The 19,476-nt window shown below is 30.5% G+C and overlaps 1 protein-coding gene across 3 annotated transcripts in view; it reads left to right on the top strand.

The window, feature by feature from the left end:
• Positions 1 to 16,319, top strand: part of LOC107453256 (phospholipase A2 LaPLA2-1) — a 31,821-nt gene extending 15,502 nt beyond the window's left edge. For 2 of the 3 annotated variants that reach the window (XM_016070014.4, XM_043045963.2), the window contains exons 2-6: positions 4,364 to 4,565; positions 9,419 to 9,612; positions 12,050 to 12,209; positions 13,161 to 13,313; positions 15,920 to 16,319. In XM_016070014.4, the coding sequence (XP_015925500.1) occupies positions 4,384 to 4,565; positions 9,419 to 9,612; positions 12,050 to 12,209; positions 13,161 to 13,313; positions 15,920 to 16,106 (876 nt within the window). In that variant the 5' untranslated portion in view covers positions 4,364 to 4,383 and the 3' untranslated portion in view covers positions 16,107 to 16,319. Of the gene's footprint in view, positions 1 to 4,122; positions 4,236 to 4,363; positions 4,566 to 9,418; positions 9,613 to 12,049; positions 12,210 to 13,160; positions 13,314 to 15,919 lie in introns of those variants that run through there. The other variant, XM_071179658.1, reaches the window with a different exon arrangement.
• Positions 16,320 to 19,476: the final 3,157 nt, after the last annotated feature.

The following is a 19,476-nucleotide window of genomic DNA, read 5'->3' as shown; positions in this document are numbered from 1 at the left end:
TCTTTTTAAAAAAGCTTTAAAAATCCTTTAGTTTTCATCATATATGGCAACGTTACTTTTAAAAAGTAACGAGTGAAAGTACAAGTATTTTTTAAAAAAAGTAACGAGTAAAAAGTTCTTATTTTAAAAAGTAACGAGTAAAAAGTTCTTATTTTAAAAAGTAACGAGTAAAAAGTACAAGTAAAAGTACAAGTACTGAACAAAAAAAGTAACGATTTAAAAGTACATTTCTAGGAAATCGAAAATTCAAAGTAACCTAAAATTTTATTGTATAATATTCTTATGTTCTTTAATGTTTTTGAAAAATTGTTGTTATTTATTTAACTAATTTTAATTTTAAAAGTTATGGATATTAATTTATTTTTAAATTCGGAAGAATATTATAATATAATTTTATAACATAATCGTATAATATAACTTTAAAATCAAATATAATTTTAATATCAAACTTTTTATGGATTTGCACGAAAGAGAAATTTTATCTATTGATTTTAATTTTTAGTTTATTATTTTTATTTATTTAAATTACCATTGATTTAAAATTGTTTTACTCTTTAGAAACGCGTTTTAAAAGCACAAACATAAACAAAGCAAACATGCGTTTCAGATAGCTTTGTGATCTTTGAACTAGTAAAAAATAATTGAATGTGCAGTATAAATTGAAACAGAATGTATTTAGTACTTATACACGAAGTTAGCTGTGAATGCATATATATTGCACATTAATTTTATAAATTAAAGTATATATAATATATCTTCATATATATATTTGGTCTGTGCGTGTGTTTGTCACTGAACTCCTCCTAAACGGCTGGACCGATTTAAATGAAATTTTCTGTGTACCTTCAGAAGGATTCGAGAATAGTTTGTATCTAATTTTTTTTCATTTTTTGGACAGATTTAACGTATATTTTAAATATATCTTTATTTAATCGTATTCGGATCCAAACTAGACATAGAAACATAATAAATAAAAAATATTATTCACGCACGTTGCAACAAGTCATATTAAGCTCTAATACTTATGCATGCCCTTAAAAGAAGAGCATCAAATATATTTGCAAGTATGTGAATAAAGGCAATGATATAGCAGTATTTCGAGTTGAAAATACCAATGTGACTGCTCTTCCAGTGAATAACAACGACGAAATAACGCTGTACCAAATAGGCCGGTACATCAGCTCCAATGAAGCTGTTTGGCGTATCTTTGGTTTCCCAATTAATGAACGGGATCCAACCGTTATTCATTTAGCCGTCCATCTTAAAAACGGTCAGAGCATATATTTCACGAACGAGACAGCGATTGACCGAGCTATAAATCCACCAAAAACTACACTCGCCAAATTTTTTGAATTGGGCAATCGTACGGATGCTTTTGGCGTCTTTGCACGGACATTACTCTACTCAGAAGTACCACCCTATTTCACATGGGTTCAAAAAAATGGACACCCCACAAGCAAGGCACACCGGTTGATGCATGTCCCGGTTTATTCAAATCAAACGCCTTGGGGAGAATATTTACAGTCAATCCAAGGCAGACTGAGTGCTTTTATTTTCGACTGTTGTTGGTTAATTACACCGGCTCATTGTCATTTCAAGATATATGTAAAGTCGATGGAAATCAGCACCCAACGTATAAAGATGCATGCTTTGCACTCGGCTTGCTGGAAGACGACAACCAGTGGGAATGTATGCTTGCTGAAGCAGCATTGAACTGTACTGCAAAGCAAAATCGTCTACTATTTGCTATAGTATTAGCTACATGTTTCCCGGCCCGTATAGAAACGTTATGAGAATATCACAAAGATTCGATGACTGATGATATACGGTATCAATATCGCACACGTTGCAACGATCTAACGATAGTATTCAGCGATGCTATGTACAATGAAGCACTGATTGTTATTGAGGATCTTTGCATTATTATTGCCAAATTGCCACTCAGTCACTTCGGTATGCTTTCGCCAAAACGAAGTGCATCTGATTTATTAAACACTGACATGAACCGTGAACTTCAATACAATACGATAAAAATGGCAGCGATTGTTACTTGCAATGTTCCACTAATGAATGAGAAACAAAGGAGCATTTATGACCGCACTATGCTCGCAGTTTCAGCAGGACAGTGTGGATTTTTTTCCTGATGCACCAGATGGAACTGGCAAAACATTAATTACTTCGCTAATTCTCGGTGAAATACGATCAAATAATGGCATCGCGTTGGCCTTTGCATCATCTGGCATTGCGGCAATCTTATTGGACGAAGGTAGAACAGCTGATTCAGTATTTAAGCTGCCACTAAATATTCAAAACAACCCAGATGCAGTGTGCAACATAAAAAATATTTCTTTTATGGCCACAGTGTTAAAACACAGTAAAATTATCATCTGGGATGATTGCACTATGGCACACAAAAATCGCTTGAGGCGTTGAACAGGACATTGAAAGATATAAAAAAATAATGACAAATTATTTGGCGGCACTCTGTTACTCCTTTCAGGTGATTTCAGACAAACACTTCGTCATTCCGCGAGATCAATGCTTTCTTGAGATCATCTCCACTTTGGTGTAATGTTGAAAAGTTCTACTGAAAGTAAATATGCGCGTCCAAATGCTTCAAGATCCATCTGCTGAAACATTCTCAAAACAATTGTTAGATATCGGTGATGGAAAGGTTACTAAGGATGAGACTGGATGCTTAAATTACCGGACGATTTCTGCACAATCATTGATTCACAAGATGCTCTCATTAGCCTAATATTTCCCGATGTACACACGCAATGCATTCATCATGAGTGGCTGGCAGAAAGGGTGATTTTAGCAGCAAAAAATGTGGACGTCAACGAATTGAATCTGTAGATGCAACAGTTATTGCCAGGTAACTTGGTGACATGCAAATCCGTTGATGCAGTTTGCGATCCCATTGAAGCTGAAAATTTTCCAACAGAGTTTTTAAACTCATTGGATTTACCTGGCATATCACCGCATAATTTAGTACTCAAAGTTGGATCTCCGGTTATTTTGCTTCGTAATTTGAACCCACCTTGGCTGTGCAACGGCACGCGATTAGTCATTAAAAAATTAATGAACAACGTCATCGAAGTCATTATTTTAAATGACAAATTCCGGGATGAAAGTATATTACTTCCACGAATCCCTATTATGTGCCAATCCCTATTATGCCTATTATGTCCCCACATATGTGCCAATTCAATTTAAACGCATTCAGTTCCACTTTAGATTGGCATTCGCAATGATAAGGCCAAACAATGTCTGTTTGCGCCTTAGATTTGAACACACCATGTTTTTCGCACAGATACGTGGCATACTCTCGAGTGGGCAAACCATCCAGTTTATTTGTGTTAGCTAAAGATGGAATGACAAAAAATATTGTACACTTCATTGCACTAAGAGATTAATATTGTTGACTAATATTTTCAGAATTCGTTGTATATATAATTTATAAGAAAAAGTTGCAATAAATTAAAAAAAATATTATTTGGTGTGTTGTTACTTTCACATTCCGTCATCGTTCACAGCGCTCCATGCCTCTTCCACTCATATACCACATACGCACACATTTACAATAAATAAGATATATTTTCATACTCTAGAAATAATTCATATGGCAAAACATCGTTTGCCGGATATATATATTTAGAAAGTTTACCGAGTTTTAGAAAAAAGTAACGAAAGTACAAGTAAAAGTACTAAATTTAAAAAGTAACGAAGTACAAGTAAAAGTACTGCCATATATGGCTTTCATCCTTTAGTTTAGTTGCTGAAAAAAGGTTTTTATTGCAAATCTTTTCGAACAATGTATATAAAATTTAGACACATGGTTGTCGTAAAGTTACATGCTTTCTGGGTAAGCTTTTCGAAAAAACTCATTCTGTTAAAAAAAAAGGGAAAAATTTTTAATTAACATTTATGCCTCGTTTACAAGTAATTCTTTTTTCTCTCCTTCGTATGAAAACTCGCTTTTTCTTTTGTGATATTGGGAAAAAAAGGCCATCATTTCACGAGCCGATCGTAAATTCATGCGAAATCACATCCGCACAGAAATGAACAGATTTGTAAGCAGTAATTGTAAATAACATGCACCTTTTTTTACGCATTCAACATTCCTTGAGGGAAGTCGAACCAAAAGATGGGAATAATTTTTTATGTACTGCGATTGTATACGAAGATCTTACGTCTTTTACACAGAACTTATTGCAAAAATAAGCAAAAATGTAGAGTCATTGATCAGAGCATAGAAATTCGATCCCTTGATTTAAAACCCTTATATATGAATGTTCTTTGAAACGTGACATATCTTGTATAAATAAGTTTCTCACATTTTTGATTTTCTTTTTTATAGGTATTTTCAACACACTTGATATGATTCGTTTATTCGCAGCGTTTTTGCTCCTTAGGGCGATATTCGGCTTAAGCAATTTGGAAAGTATCGCAGATAGTAGTAATTTGTTTTGGGCATACTATGTTGATGAAAGCCACGAGAGGTTGGTTGCATTTCAAGTAAAAGGAGATGAGATCGTAGATTGTTACATTTCAGGAGATAAGTAGGTATTATTTGTATGTTTTTTGAAAGGTTATGTGGGTCTTGTATTTCACAAAACCCATTAACTTTATGTAATTTAAAATTGTGCTTATTCTGCATAAAGAGCAGTCAAAAAAAAAAACATCACATTTTCTATTGAGTTGTACAATTTGTATCATTTTTTTTCCAAGTATGGTTAATCATGTTTCATATCCAGAAAATCGTTAATTTTATTAAGATTATCATATCAACAAAATGTTGAAACAGAAAGTTATGATAATTATACATTTTGCTACGCATAATAAAGAAGTTCTTAATAATAAGCAAATATATATTCTCAACGTATTTTCCGTGTTCTTTGCTTTTGTGAAAAATAGTGACTTAATTATATATTTTACTATACATTAGGGGTGCACAACCTGCGACCCGCCAACCCTCGATGTGCGGCCCGCGGCCGCAATATGAACAAAATGAAGAAAAAAAAATTTTTTCTTCGAAAAATTGAAAAAAATCGGAAAGTTGAAATTTACGCATTTAAGTTTTTGATGCACCCAATCACAATCAATGTATTTTTTCTATGGTTAACGCTACGGATTTGCGCATAGTTTTAAAAATCCCAATATTTTTAATACGTCATTATTACGATATACGAATTTTAGTTTTAACTTTTGACGCTCTTCGTGTATGCCGATTTTATCGTAAATCCAATGACTTTTCGGTAATTACTGCTACCAATTTTCATGTAGTTTCAGAAATCACAATTTTTAGAAGTTATGAAACTTTTTATTTGTGCAAACTTCATGGAAAATCTAAATGACTTTGATCCTTTTGAATTGATCCTTTTTTTCGGCAGTTTTTGCTACGCATTTCCGTGTAGTTTTTAAAATTTCGGTATTTTAGCGCGATTTTATTACAAATCACGAAGAATCGCTCGTTTAGATAACCATTTTTTGACGTAGTTTATTTGTACTGATTTTATCGCAAATCACACTATTTTTCAATCGTTATTTTTGGCAATTATTGTTACACAATTCTACAAGACTTCGAAAGTTCCGATATTTTTTATACGCTATTGCGACTTTAATTTCAAATCCCGTATTCAAATACATAAATTTTTGACGCTCTTTATTTACGCCAATTTCATTGTAAATATAAAGGGATTTTGATTAATTTTTTGTTAGTTATAACTACGCTTTTTCCTCCGTGATTAAAAGAAAAAATTCTGATATTCTTCACGAGTTTTGAATCGTGCATTAAAATAATGCTTTTCATGTCCTTTATTTGTACCGATTTTAACATAAATATAAAAGGTTTTTCGAACTTGTTTTTTTTTCTTTTTCCCGTTATTGCAACATTTTTACTTGTGATTTGGAATATCCTGATATTTTTCACAATATTACAACTCATAAAATTCAATTCTGTTTTAAATTTTTTATGTAACTTAAAAAATAATTACGTATCTTGGCAAAATAGACACCTTCCCGAAAAGAATTTAAAAAAAAAAAAAAAATAATAAATAAAAAAACGAGATGTGTAGGGGAGAGTGGGATCAATTGTAACAGAGCAAAAATTTCGAGTGTCGGGTTCTAGATTTGGTTCCTAGGTGGTACACAAGGTGTATTTAATAAATCTACATGTACAACCCTGCTGGCAACCATTTTTATGTAGTTTTGAAAGAGTTACATCACAAAAGATATTTTCCTGCTACGTAAGTACCTTTTTCTGGTATTTGAATATTATATTGTGACAAAGTAATTTTGTTTAAACAAATAAAAATTATTAACCGAATATGTAAGTGGACACCTTAATTAACATTTCAGAAAAAAGATTAGATTTGTTAATTAACTAGCATTGTTTTTAACAAATGAAGCTGAAATGGCGTCTTGTGGACGATTGTAACAATGAGTAAGGGACGATTGTAACAGCTGAAAATAAATAATCTTATGTTTACAAACCATTACTTAACTCCTTAAGAACCACCAATAGCTTCCTATATCATTTATATTATGTTGCATGTGCATTATTTTATTTGTCACCTTTCACAGCATAAATTAAAATTTTTTACCCCTTAAAGTTAAAAGTTTAACCCTTTAGGTCTCTGCTCATTATTATTTTTACTCCTAAAATATCACTACTATTTTGATCAATAAAAAATATATCACAACTATGATAATATGTATAATTAACTATGTTTTAGTTTAATTTATGAACTGTTACAATTGACCCTGTAAGTGGGGACAATTGTAACAAGTGCACGACTGTCAAAAATTGTGAATAACTAATAAAATGAAATTTAAAATAAGGTATTTATTTTTTTTCTAGTAGAGGATAGTCTACTTTACTCGTCTGTCAATTAATACTAATAATATATTGGATTTTTTGTTAGTTAAAAATAGTTAAGTAAAAAATGTTACAATTGACCCCACTCTCCCTTAATGTCAATTTAAAAATCACCTAAAGCAATTCGTAATCAATCAATTTAAAAATAACACATTGCTATTTTTATTCACGCGATTTAAAATTTCGGAAAGGAAGAGCACCATCTGAAATTCCAAAACCGATTAAGCTTAATACTACCCACAACAACAGCTTCTGTCGAAAGGCTGTTTTCTAGAATGAATTTAGCCTGTTCAAAATTACAGAGCAGCCTTTAAACAAAATCATTAAATTTCCATTCAATGGCTCTAAAAAGCTAACACATGATCGAGTAGATAAAATTATCAAAATATTTAGAAACTTTGCAAATTGCAGGATAATCATTAAGAAATTTTTTAAACCATTTTCTACCTACTTAGGCCATTTTATATAATTTATGATCATATGCTGGGAACTGATTTGTATATCATGAAATTTTAACTTAAAAAATTGTAATCAAGATAAGTTTTGAAAAGTAATGTAAATTTTATTAATTAATATATATGTGTATAAATTGTAAAAGTGTCGTCACGTTAAAAATATTCGTCATAAAAAGTTGTAAACAAGCATGTTAATAGTTTTTTATCTTTAAGGAAAATAGCTCTCTCAAAATTAAGTCTTTCTTTCTTTCCTTTTCTACCCTCTTTCAGACCCTGCCTCTTATAATTAATTTAAAATAAATGTTTTAAAGTTAAAGTATGTTCCCTACTTAATGATAAATCTTATTTTGCCCTGAAGGGGTTTTGTTTTAATTTTAATCATTTTTAACCCTATAAAAAAAAAACTTTCTTTTAATCAAAGTAACTTGCATTTATTTTAATAACTAGAATTTTTTTTACATTTAATTCTATGAACAAATATTTTAATGTTAAAATTTTTGTTTAAATGGACTTTTGTATTATGTAATATGATTTTTTAAAAAAGCATGAATTTTCCCATAATTTTTAATTATCTAAATTTTTTTTTCTGATAAATTGATTCCGATTCTTTTTTTTTTTTTTTTTAAGTAATCAGTTTTACAGTTTCTAATTTTAAACATTTAAAATTATTTAATTTTATGCAGACATTTCAAGGTTAACTGACAAAAAGAATTTAGCGCCCAGAACAATAATGCTTATTATATGACAATTACTACCAAAAATTGCCGTCAATAAGCATGTCTATATACTTCGCCATGCGGCCCTTCATTGGTCAATCTGCTGCGCATGTGGCCCTTCACTCAAAAAGGTTGTGCGCCCCTACTATACATAATAAACAAATTTTCAATAAAAACAAATATATATTTTCCACGTTCTTATCTCTTGTGAAAAAAGAGACTCTTTAAAAGAAAAAAAATGATGAATAAGAAACCTCTTTGGTAAACGTAACCTCCTGGTTATTTAAAAGAATAATTCTATGAGAACTATTTTAAATCATGAAACTTTTTTTATCATCTCAGTTTGACCTTTTTTTCCTTTTCATTTAACTTTTGCGTGTTACCGATTGAATTTTATTTTTGATTGATTTATTGCTTGATTGAATTTCATATACTTCATTTCTGTAATAAATTTATTCCATTTTTTTTCTTTTCGAATGTTCCAAAAAAAAAAAGATAATTTTAATAAATTTAGAATATATAGATCAATGAAATTTGTTGCATTTCAATTTGTCTCTAAGAAATTTTTATAGTTCCTTTTAGAAAAGTAATAAAAAAGTATAATTTAAAATTTTATGTTTGATAAAATTAAAAAATTAAACTATTAAATTTTTTGAAAAATTTAAATTTTACAAGAATTTAAAAATGTTGACTGTAATAAATTTATTCCCTTTTATTTCTTTTCGAATGCTCCAAAAAAAAAAAGATAATTTCAATAAATTTAGAATATATAGATTAATGAAATTTGTAGTATTTTAATTTGTCTCTAAGAAATTTTTATAATTTCTTTTAGAAAAGTAATAAAAAAGTATAATTTGAAATTTTATGTTTAATTAAACTATCAAATTTTTTGAAAAAATTAAATTTTACAAGAATTTAAAAATGTTGATTTTAAAGTATAACATTTTTAGCTAAACCACAAACTTGAAACTGAAATTTTTTAAAATGTTAAATAAAATTAGTGAATGATTTTTGTTTACAACGACTCATAAATTTTTAAAAAAAAAATTTTTTTTTTTTACCCACAAACAAAACTTTGAAAAAGTTTTCAAAATATGTTCTAGACTCTCCTAAACAATGTTTTGATTATATAATTAAGCAGAGATCTTGCTCATTAAATTTCTGTCATTGGCGAAAATTCCTACAAGTTTTTCAAAAAGTGATGCACCTCACGTTTACTACTTAAGGTTAACAAAAATAAAAGGGTTTTTTCAGTTTATTTTTCTTTCCTTTTTTTTTTTTATGCGTGACAAGGTTGAAAAGACGATGTTGAATCCCCTTATATGCATATTACTTAAGAAAAGTGCTTTTTCTTTTCTTTGCAGAACTCAGATAAGTATACTTGAGAAAACACTAGAGAAAATACCTGGAAGTCGACAGTATACAGAGAATAAAGAAGACATGAGGAATATAAGTAGCATTTGTAATGAAGGCAAGACGAAAGGAATGTTCTCTGGTGGAGATGCGAAAAATATGTTAAGCCAATTCGGAATGTTAAACGTTTTTTTTATCTATCCAGGTACGCAATGCTACATATTGAAAGTATTTTTGCAATTTGAAATTCATGCTAGCTTTCTTTTGGGACTCATTTATGAAGGTCTGAGATACAAGATTGCTAAACAACAAGCGTGCAGCACCAGCTCCAATTTCAAGCTCGCTCCTTGTGAGGAGTTCATATATCTATTTTTTTAAGGTTAGGCACCTGGGCCATATTTACAACAATAATATTTTTTTTTAGGTTTATAGGCCGTGACCTTGTATTTCCTACACTGATATTTCCTTTTAAGGAAAATGGTCATTGCTCGATATTTTTTCTAATCTGTGTTAAAAAATTTTAAGTAAATCCGATAATTTTTTTCCCTATTTCTAAAATAATGAATACAGGATGTTCCCGAATTCATGTTACAAACTTTAAGGGTAGATACAGGGTATTATAATAATAATTTATTGTATAGGAATGTAAAGGCGCAAGTGACGTGGTGAGGCGGAAACAGGGGAAATAAATGAAAGGAGAAATGGAGTTATCAGTTGGTTGCGTTGCCGGTAGAGGTCAGTAGATGTCTAACCGCCGTTCAACATGATGCATCTCAGTAGGGGAAAGCGCTATTTACAATTTTGGCTGGTGTTACCAGAAGTACTATAGGATGTTCCGATCATACCTGAGTGCTACGTTTGGGTCACACTGGATTGGGCGTGGTGGACCAGTCTCTTGGCCACCCTGATCTCCTGATTCATCGAACCTCGATTTCTTTTTATTGGGACATCTGAAGAATCTTGCTTATGCGACTCCACTTGACTCAGATGAGGATCTCGTTGCTCGAATATTCAAAGCAGTTGCACGAGTGCGTGAAATACCGGGCATCTTTGAACGTGTACGCCAATAGCTCTACCGACGCTGTTAAGAATGTATCACAACTGGTGGACGCAATTTTGAGCAGTTATTGTAAGCATTATACTTGTCAACGACGTTTTCAATAAACACTTTGTCTTACCTTTCGTCTCTTATTTTTTGTATTAGAGCCTCACCGCGTTACTTGCGCCCATACATTCCCATACCATAAATGATTATTACAATGTCCTGTACCCCTACCCTTAAAGTTTGTACCATGAATGTGGCACCATCCTGTGTAAAAGTATAAGTTAAAAAAATGCAAAGTGTGGCAAACTTGGAGCATCGTGCTGCGTTTAAATATACTTTTTCATCAGAAAAGAAATATTTTATTTTTGATTTCCAAATTTCAAAAACAAAAATGAGTTCAATCTGTTGAATAGGTCTCATTAAATCTCAAGATGATATCGGTCCTCGTTAAACTGTTCTACGGTAAAGTACTTGACTTCGCGCCCGGATCGTTAGGCTAACAAAGCGGGGCAGTCATCCTCCCCGCAGAAGATCAAAATTGCGATGGTATGTTTTTTGATCATCCTCAGGGATGTTTTCAGATAGTCGTCATTGTGCAGCTCTGATACCACGAAAATAAAAATCTGAAAATGAAGATATGTATTTTTACCTACCTTCAACCCAAAACTGTAAAAAAAAAACATTCCCTAGAAAAGCCTTACTGGTGCAGCATGTTTGCTGTTTTGCAAAATTGCGTCTGGGATATAAGAAATTTAAAATATCTGTTCTTTTTGTTGCTTAAAAAAATAAGAAATTTTCAAATGCTGACAAAATAATGTTTTTAATTCGTCGAATATTCGTAAATTTCATTTTATAATTTTCAAAAATATAAATAAAATAAAAGTAGAACATATAATTTTAATTTTGCTTGATTTTTATATTTTTAAAACTCTACTCACAAAAAATGCTGAAGACAAAGTTAAATAAAATTTGTTTTAGTACTTTATTGATTGTTACACACACATATGCAGTTTTGTCTGTTCAAAGTACAGCTTATTAGCCTATGCAGGGCTGAAAGTCTATATACATGGAGACGGAAATTAATAAAACTGGTAACAAATAAATTTCATTTTTAGCTTTTTTTCTGGAATAATAAAATATCCATAACTATAAAACTTTTTTTAATGGATACAATTTCTATATTGAAGTGCTTCTTCCCCGAGAAAAAATTAATAGCAATGCATTGTTTATTGTTAAGAATAGATTCACTCTTCCTGAAAATTATCTATTATTAAAATAGTTCTACTACCAGTTTTTTCCCAATTCCGCCTCGCTTTCAGGCCTGAGCCCATGCCAAGTGGAAGCAAAGATAGCACAGGTTAGGAAGAGGCATTAGAGAAATGCAACTAGGTTTGCGGCGGGATTCGAGCGCGCTATCTCCACGTGACAGTGTGTTTGGTGGAACGGTGAGACCTCAAGAAGACACCTTAATATTGAAATTATTAAAAATAATACTTCAAATTTATGTATTTAAAAGTATTTATTAATATAACTAAATTTCATTTTTTTAAAAGTATTTTTAAATGTCTCAAACTCTTGATGATGCTTGGATTTTCAGGAACAAAATATTGTGGTGCCGGTAATATATCTGAGAGTTACGATGACCTTGGAGAAGAAGTAGAGGCCGATAAGTGCTGCCGGGCTCATGATTCCTGCAATGACAACATACTTGCATTTAAATCTAAACACGGCCTGAAAAACCCAACGCCGATAACTAAGTAAAATACTTTTCTCATTCCGTTACTTCAACAAAATACAGTAAAAAATCACTTGCATGTTTCTTCATATTTTTGAGCAGCGATAGCTCTGGGTATAGAGCATTCGCCTTCCAATGAGGTGAACTGGATTCGAATCCCAGCGATAGCTGGTAGTTACGAATCTGCATCCGGCTTGCACCGACCAAAGTGCTGACGTGAAATATCCTCACTGGTAAACGGATCATGGGTTAGAGTCCCCTTGCTATCAGGCGATCCATGGGAGGTTTTCATGGTTTTCCACTCTATGTAATGCAAATGCGGGTTAGTTCCATCAAAAAGTCCTCCACGAAGGCAAATTTCTCCCATTACTTGATCCAGGAGTTCTCTTGTTTTCGGGATTAGGTTTAAAACTACAAGGCTACTGAGTTGAACTTTAGTAGTCGTAAACCCAAAAAAAATGGGTCGACTTTTCAACGACGTTTATAAAATGAACGAATTTAATTATGTTCGTTCCAGATCTTTTAAGTTTTGGAACAAAATAAATGTAACAGATAACCCAAAAAAAAATTCATTCGACCAAACTCATGAAGATAATTGCATTTTACCTCGTATTTGATTTGATAATTATATATAACGTAAAATGTTCTATTGATTCAAATTTATCGCCATCAAAGTTATAAATATACAAATATTTTCTCTCGATTCTAAAAAAATTGAGAAACGATGGTACTTTTTCTTTAAACTTTTAACGAAAAAAAGGTACTGATTTTGATAAATAACGAAAAAAAAAACACTTAAATTTTACTTGAAAATTGCCTTTTAATAAGTGGGGAAAAAAAATCGATTCTGAGCAGTCAGTCAACACTTAAACTACACACGCTGGTGCATGCATTTTTTCCCCACACTGATACGAGCATTTGTTTTCTTTAAACATTTTAAACATACTTATAAATTTTTATGGCATATTTTTAGGTCTCATTGTGACTGTGATGAATGTTTCTTTAACTGTTTGAAAGAGGCAAATACAAAGACATCAAACCGTTTAGGCAGGATTTACTTTAACGCTTTGCAGATGGAATGCTTTAGGAAAGATTACCCAATCGAAAGCTGCAAAAAATACAGAGGGTAAGTATATAAATGAGACGATCTTTAAATAACTAATACAAATAAGTTTCCAAACTAAGTAATTTAAAAACGAGTGAAAGAAGTCTTAGAATTACAGTCTTAGTCTTACAACAATGAAATGAATTTCAAAAACTAATGACAGCAAAATGGTCAAGATCGAAAAAAAATATTTTGTTTTTGCAGAAAAATGTGACAGGGTGTAATTTTATCCTCTGAAACTCAACTAGTTTTAAACAAACAATTTTCTTTGTTTCTTTAATACCAGAATTTTAACTGTGACTTAATTTGTCGTAATAAGGGACTTCATAATATACTGTACTCGTTTTATCAACTTTTACTGTAGAAGGTTTGACAATCAATTCCTGTTTTGAATAGAATCTCCCTGTGAACAGCAGTTGGATGCTTTGGCTGTTTTCCTTTCCTTGCAATACAAATGCCAGTTAATTTTAATTATGTGTGAAGCTCACCACAAAAATTATTCTAATATTCGACGCATCTCTCTTTAATTGGGTTTAAAATTACAAGGATACGTAAAGGACTATTAGAGAGAGATTTAGCACTTTTGCATATCTCATTAACCTGTTCCTACATAATAATCCTAGTTTACGGTACTTGCGCAGAGCATGTGATGTGAAAGTGCGGGATGTAATTCGAAAATGCTAAATCTCTTTGTTGCATTAAATGAATTTCTAAATAGATAAGGTATTCATTGATGGAGATAAAAGAAATCCATTATTTTTACAGTACTGACTTATACTGACGTTCAAAGCGCAAAAAACGTATTCCGAAAAAACTGAAATTTTGGGTGTGAGCGTTTAAGTAAATGTTGATTGCACAAATGCTGAATATTGTAGGAACTAATGTTTTTATTCATTATTTAATTATTCTTCATAAATTTAAAAGGTTGTTAAAGCAAACAATTATTTATAATTTTATATTTAACTGAGATATGCCCTTTTGGCTTAGCAAAAGTTATAAGACGCCTATTGGCAAAGGGCCGAATTATAACAATATTACCAGATATCAATATTCTATTGATAGAAGTAGGACATATTGATATACAATTCATGTATTTAATACCCATTAATAGTAAAGAATTATCAAAGATGCATTATCAATGTAATTTTAACTTGGAAAAGACTTTGTTAAAGAACGGCATTTATTGCAAAATGAAAATTAGATAAATAATAACAATATAAGCAATTGTGTTATAATATTGCATCCATTTATTAGCAACATGAAGGTTTGAAACAAATAACAATGATATTTAATAGCAAATTATAATATCTTGTAAATATAAACTTCCTGTAAATACAACTTATATCATGCTTTGTATGTACTGCCTCGGTTTTAAGCGGCTCAATTTACAATTTGAAGAATAATATTTCCACACAAAAAAGTGTTTTGGGTCCATGGGTAACATCCCTTTTCTTGAAGATGCAATTTTTACTGCTATAACAAAGTCCAAAGCTTTAAAAAGGAATACACAACAATCAAATCACAAATCATTACATTTTGATAACGAACTGTAATCCGATGTCGTTGGTTTTTGGGACCCTATTATTAATATAGGGGAGAGTGGGGTCAATTGTAACAGGGTACGATTGTAACAGAGCAAAAATTTCGAGTGTCGGGTTCTAGATTTGGTTCCTAGGTGGCGCACAAGGTGTATTTAATAAATCTACATGTACACCCCTGCTGGCAACCATTTTTATGTACTTTTGAAAGAGTTACTTATTTTCACGCTACGTAAGTACTTTTTTTGATATTAGAATATTATATTGTAACAAAGTAATTTTGTTTAAGCAAATAAAAATTACTAACCGAATATGTAAGTGGACACCTTAATTAACATTTAAAAAAAAAGAAGATCAGTTTTGTTAATTAACTAGCATTGTTTTTAAGAAATGAAGCTGAAATGGCGTCTTGGGGACGATTGTAACAATAAGTAAAGGGACGAATGTAACAGCTGAAAATAAATAATCATATGTTTACAAACCATTACTTAACTCCTTAAGAACCACCAATAGTTTCCTATATCATTTGTATTATGTTGCATGTGCATTATTTTATTTGTCACCTTTCACAGCATAAATTAAAATTTTTAACCACTTAAAGTTAAAAGTTTAACCCTTTAGGTCTCTGCTCATTATTATTTTTACTCCTAAAATATCACTACTATTTTGATCAATAAAAAATATATCACAACTATGATAATATGTATAATTAACTATGTTTTAGTTTAATTAATGAACTGTTACAATTGACCCTGTAAGTGGGGACAATTGTAACAAGTGCACGACTGTCAAAAATTGTGAATAACTAATATAATGAAATTTAAAATAAGGTATTTATTTTTTTTCTAGTAGAGGATAGTCTACTTTACTCGTCTGTCAATTAATACTAATAATATATTGGATTTTTTGTTAGTTAAAAATAGTTAAGTAAAAAATGTTACAATTGACCCCACTCTCCCTTAATGTCAAAATTATGTAAATATTAATTTTTAGCAGGACAGTAATTCATATAGCATGTTATGAAGCTTTTATTAATCTGACTATTATTACCACTTTGCTGTGTGTTAATTTAATTTCCTTTTTTCCTAGTTTGGTTACTCACAGATGTGAAGAGTACGAATTAAATCACGAAAAAGAGCCCGTTTATCAGTATTTTGACGATCAATATTACGAAGCGCCATCAGAAGATTCAGATGAAGCAAATGGAAACAAGGATGTCTTTTACTATCTGCTAAATGTGGAAGATGAATTGGATGAACCTTTGAAAATTGTCTGAAATGAAAACAAAGGTTTAACTCCCAATTGGATAGTCCTTTATTTGTTTCTATTTTTTTGAGATAAAATATATTGTTAGTTTTGAACAATATCTTGTTTTTGTGGTTTATTGTTTTTGTTAAGTGCTGCTCAAAATTGTAGTGCCAATAAAAAAAAAATGTGCCTTTTTGTTAGAGTTAGCGTCAATATTCAAGAAATAAAGTATTTCATCTGACACTTGTCTTCTTGCAGCCTCGAAATTACTGTCAGAAATGCTTATCTTAAATTAGCTTTAACTCTCACCGTCTTCAATTTTATAGGAAGATTTTTTTACCGGTAGGTAAGTAATGAAAAGAAAAGTGTTAGTAATTTAGCCAGAACTTAAAAACCACACTATGTTTTTAAGTTCAGGGTACTCACTGAAGTATGAATTTTAAACTTCAGCAGCTCATCCCTCCAGCTTCAGCTGTTGCCATAAAAGGGGTGCCCAGGTATATTTAAAGTTGCTATGTGCTACTTTATAAGATTTTCTATCGTGCCACCTAGTGAAAAATTAGAGAGTTAATATTTCTATCTTGACTATGATGTGAGACAGGGGTAAAAAACGTTCGTTTTAATGTTTGGTTTCATGACTTGAAATATTGTTTTTAGAAACTAGTTAGCATACTTAAGGTGGAACAGTCAAGATTGAGTCCAAAAAGTGAAAAATTCTATAATTATATCAAAAGTTGTCGGCCTTTATTTCTTTTGCGCATTTGTTTTAGTCCAAAAAAAATTATTTTCTTTTGAAATCTTTTTACCCGTCTTGTCAGGGTAATTATCTGTTTTTAAATTAGCTTTTTTTCTATCATATAATCCGTGGTACTCGACAGTATTCTTCAAATCCTGATGTCTTCGTAGTGATTTTTCCTGTCTTATAATGAAGTTTTCAGGAAACTTAAAGTTTTCAAAGCACTGATTTGCTTTTGCACTGACTTGTCCAGCACTGATATTATTTGGTAAAACAATGATATCGCCTGAAAAGTTATATTTGTGCAATATTCAACCAGCTCCACATCGCACTTCGGGTTCCTGCTTCGTAAACATTATCATTGGGGCAGTGATGGAACGTTGGGTAAACTAACCAGTGAAGGAACACTTAAGCTTCGCTTGCCTTTTAAAAAATCATATTAATTTCAAAATTCGTAATTTTAGTTAAATGACAGTGTCAACATATTTGTTACGAATTGCAAATTATGTAAAAAAAAATTGTAGAGAACTTACATAGTATTGTTTTAAAGTTTTGGTGGTTCAAATAACAAGTAGTAAGAAGACCAAGTGAAGAAACAGCTCTTAATAGTGAATGAACACCCAGTAAAGGAACACTTAATTTTGGTTATTTTTTAATGCTCTTTATGAATTTATATGCCATACAAATATTTAAAAACAAGCCTATTCTTGAAATTATAACATATAAATACTTGGAAAATGTTAACCTTTTTTGGTAATCATGAATTGAAAATTAAAGTGTCAACATATTAACACATACTGTTCATTCACTAGGAAATCTATGCCCAGTAAAGGAACATGCCTGTTCCCTCAGTGGTTAGAAGTTGTTTTTCGTACTTTTAATATACTTTTGATGCGGAACATCACTAAAGGTACAAGAAAACTAAAGTTTATCTTTTATTTTCATTAACTTAGAAAAAAATCCCAGTAAAGGAACATTTGTTCCTTCGTTTTTTCATCGTTTAGGGATCCAGTGAATAAACACCCCCTTATCTCAGTACTTTATTATGCTATGATGCTTAAAAAAATAAAACGCAAGTTCAATAACTATATTTTGAATTCTCTTTTTCACAGTGAGAAAAATAAAACTATTACATGCAATTAATTCCACTTCAAACATATAAATACAAACACTCACCTTATAATTTTTTCAAAGAAACAAGGTGTTGCAGAGATAATAACAATTTTTCCAGAGAAGTCTATTTGACCAGGTAATCCAAAACATTGCTAGATGACTTCCTATTGTTTAGCAGTAAACTATTGTTACCAATCAATCTAAAGAAAAACTTTCAAATTCTTATTTTTAATCAATATATATGAATTGTTCCTTCACTGTTTGGTTTACCCTACATCTAAATTATAAAAGTGGGTTAAAAATTTAATTTAGTATGGTTCCTTTTATTTATTCGTAACTACCACCGTAAATTTTAAATGTTTATGCTAATATATGTTTTAAATTAAAATCTTTGAAGCATTTATCTTAACGAATAAGAAAAAAAAATCAATAAGAATATTTTGCTAGTTTTATTCAATTCTAAATGATTTTCTTAAATTTTATTTTGTCCCTTTTCATATTTTCAGCCATACATTCTATTAATGTTAGTGTTTAAGAAAGGTATGAGAAATTAAGGTTTGGTTTGGTGTAGAAAACTTGGTTTCATTTGCTAAGCATTTTCATAAATACGCATTTTTATTTTTTCCAATTCAAGCGCTTTGTACATTTTTTAAATTTTGGAAAGTTTCTAAAAATTTGAAAAATCCCCCTCCGATGATAAAAGTAAAATTTATGAATATAGCTTTCTGAACTTTGCACTTAGCAATGCTAAGGAGATTTACACTTTGGACGCAGCTTAGAAGAAAGTAAATTCATAAATGTGATGAAATACTTTTTTTAAAAATTCAAATTGTTAAACTTAAATAATTTTTTTAATTATTTTTAATTATTACATAAAAAATTATACATTTTTATTTTTAGCACTATTTGTATATTGTAAGATACTTTTATTGTGTATTTTTTCTCCTTTTGGTCAACAAACAAAATCCTTTAAACTCAAATAATTAAATATATAAATATCTTATTATTACATATATGGCATAATGCTGTCAAAAAAGTTACTTGAATAGAATTTCCTTATTTTCCTACAATTTTGCATTGTAATTAAAAAATTCGACCAATGAGAACAAAACCAATTATATTTTTGCATAGAAAACTGTTTTGTAGAGGTGTGCAAGCAGAAAAAGTTTCTAATACATTATTTTTTAAGTGATAAAATTATACCAAATTTGTTCAATTTATTAATTATGCTGAATCTCTAAGGAAGAAAGTACAGCAATATCGTTTTTTAAACAAATAGCAGGTAGGGGAGAGGGGGGCACATGTGAACAGGGGGCACATGTGAACATGGTATGTTTTACCAATATGAATTGAAATAAAAAATCTCGAAAAATTTTCAATTGATGTCAGTACTAGTCCTACCTCTCTGAAAAACTTTCAGAACAATGAGACATTTTGTTGTTCTATTCTGACAATTTCTTTGTATCAGCTGGTGTTGTATATATTATAATCACTCACTTCTTCAAGTGAAAGCATAATATAAATCAACTAATAAACTAAAATTAACTAT

This window comes from Parasteatoda tepidariorum, chromosome 1 (assembly GCF_982258835.1).
Source record: "Parasteatoda tepidariorum strain Cologne lab strain chromosome 1, Ptep-v5.0, whole genome shotgun sequence".
NCBI classification, from domain to species: Eukaryota; Metazoa; Arthropoda; class Arachnida; order Araneae; family Theridiidae; genus Parasteatoda; species Parasteatoda tepidariorum.
This window is presented reverse-complemented; position numbering and strand designations above follow the sequence as displayed.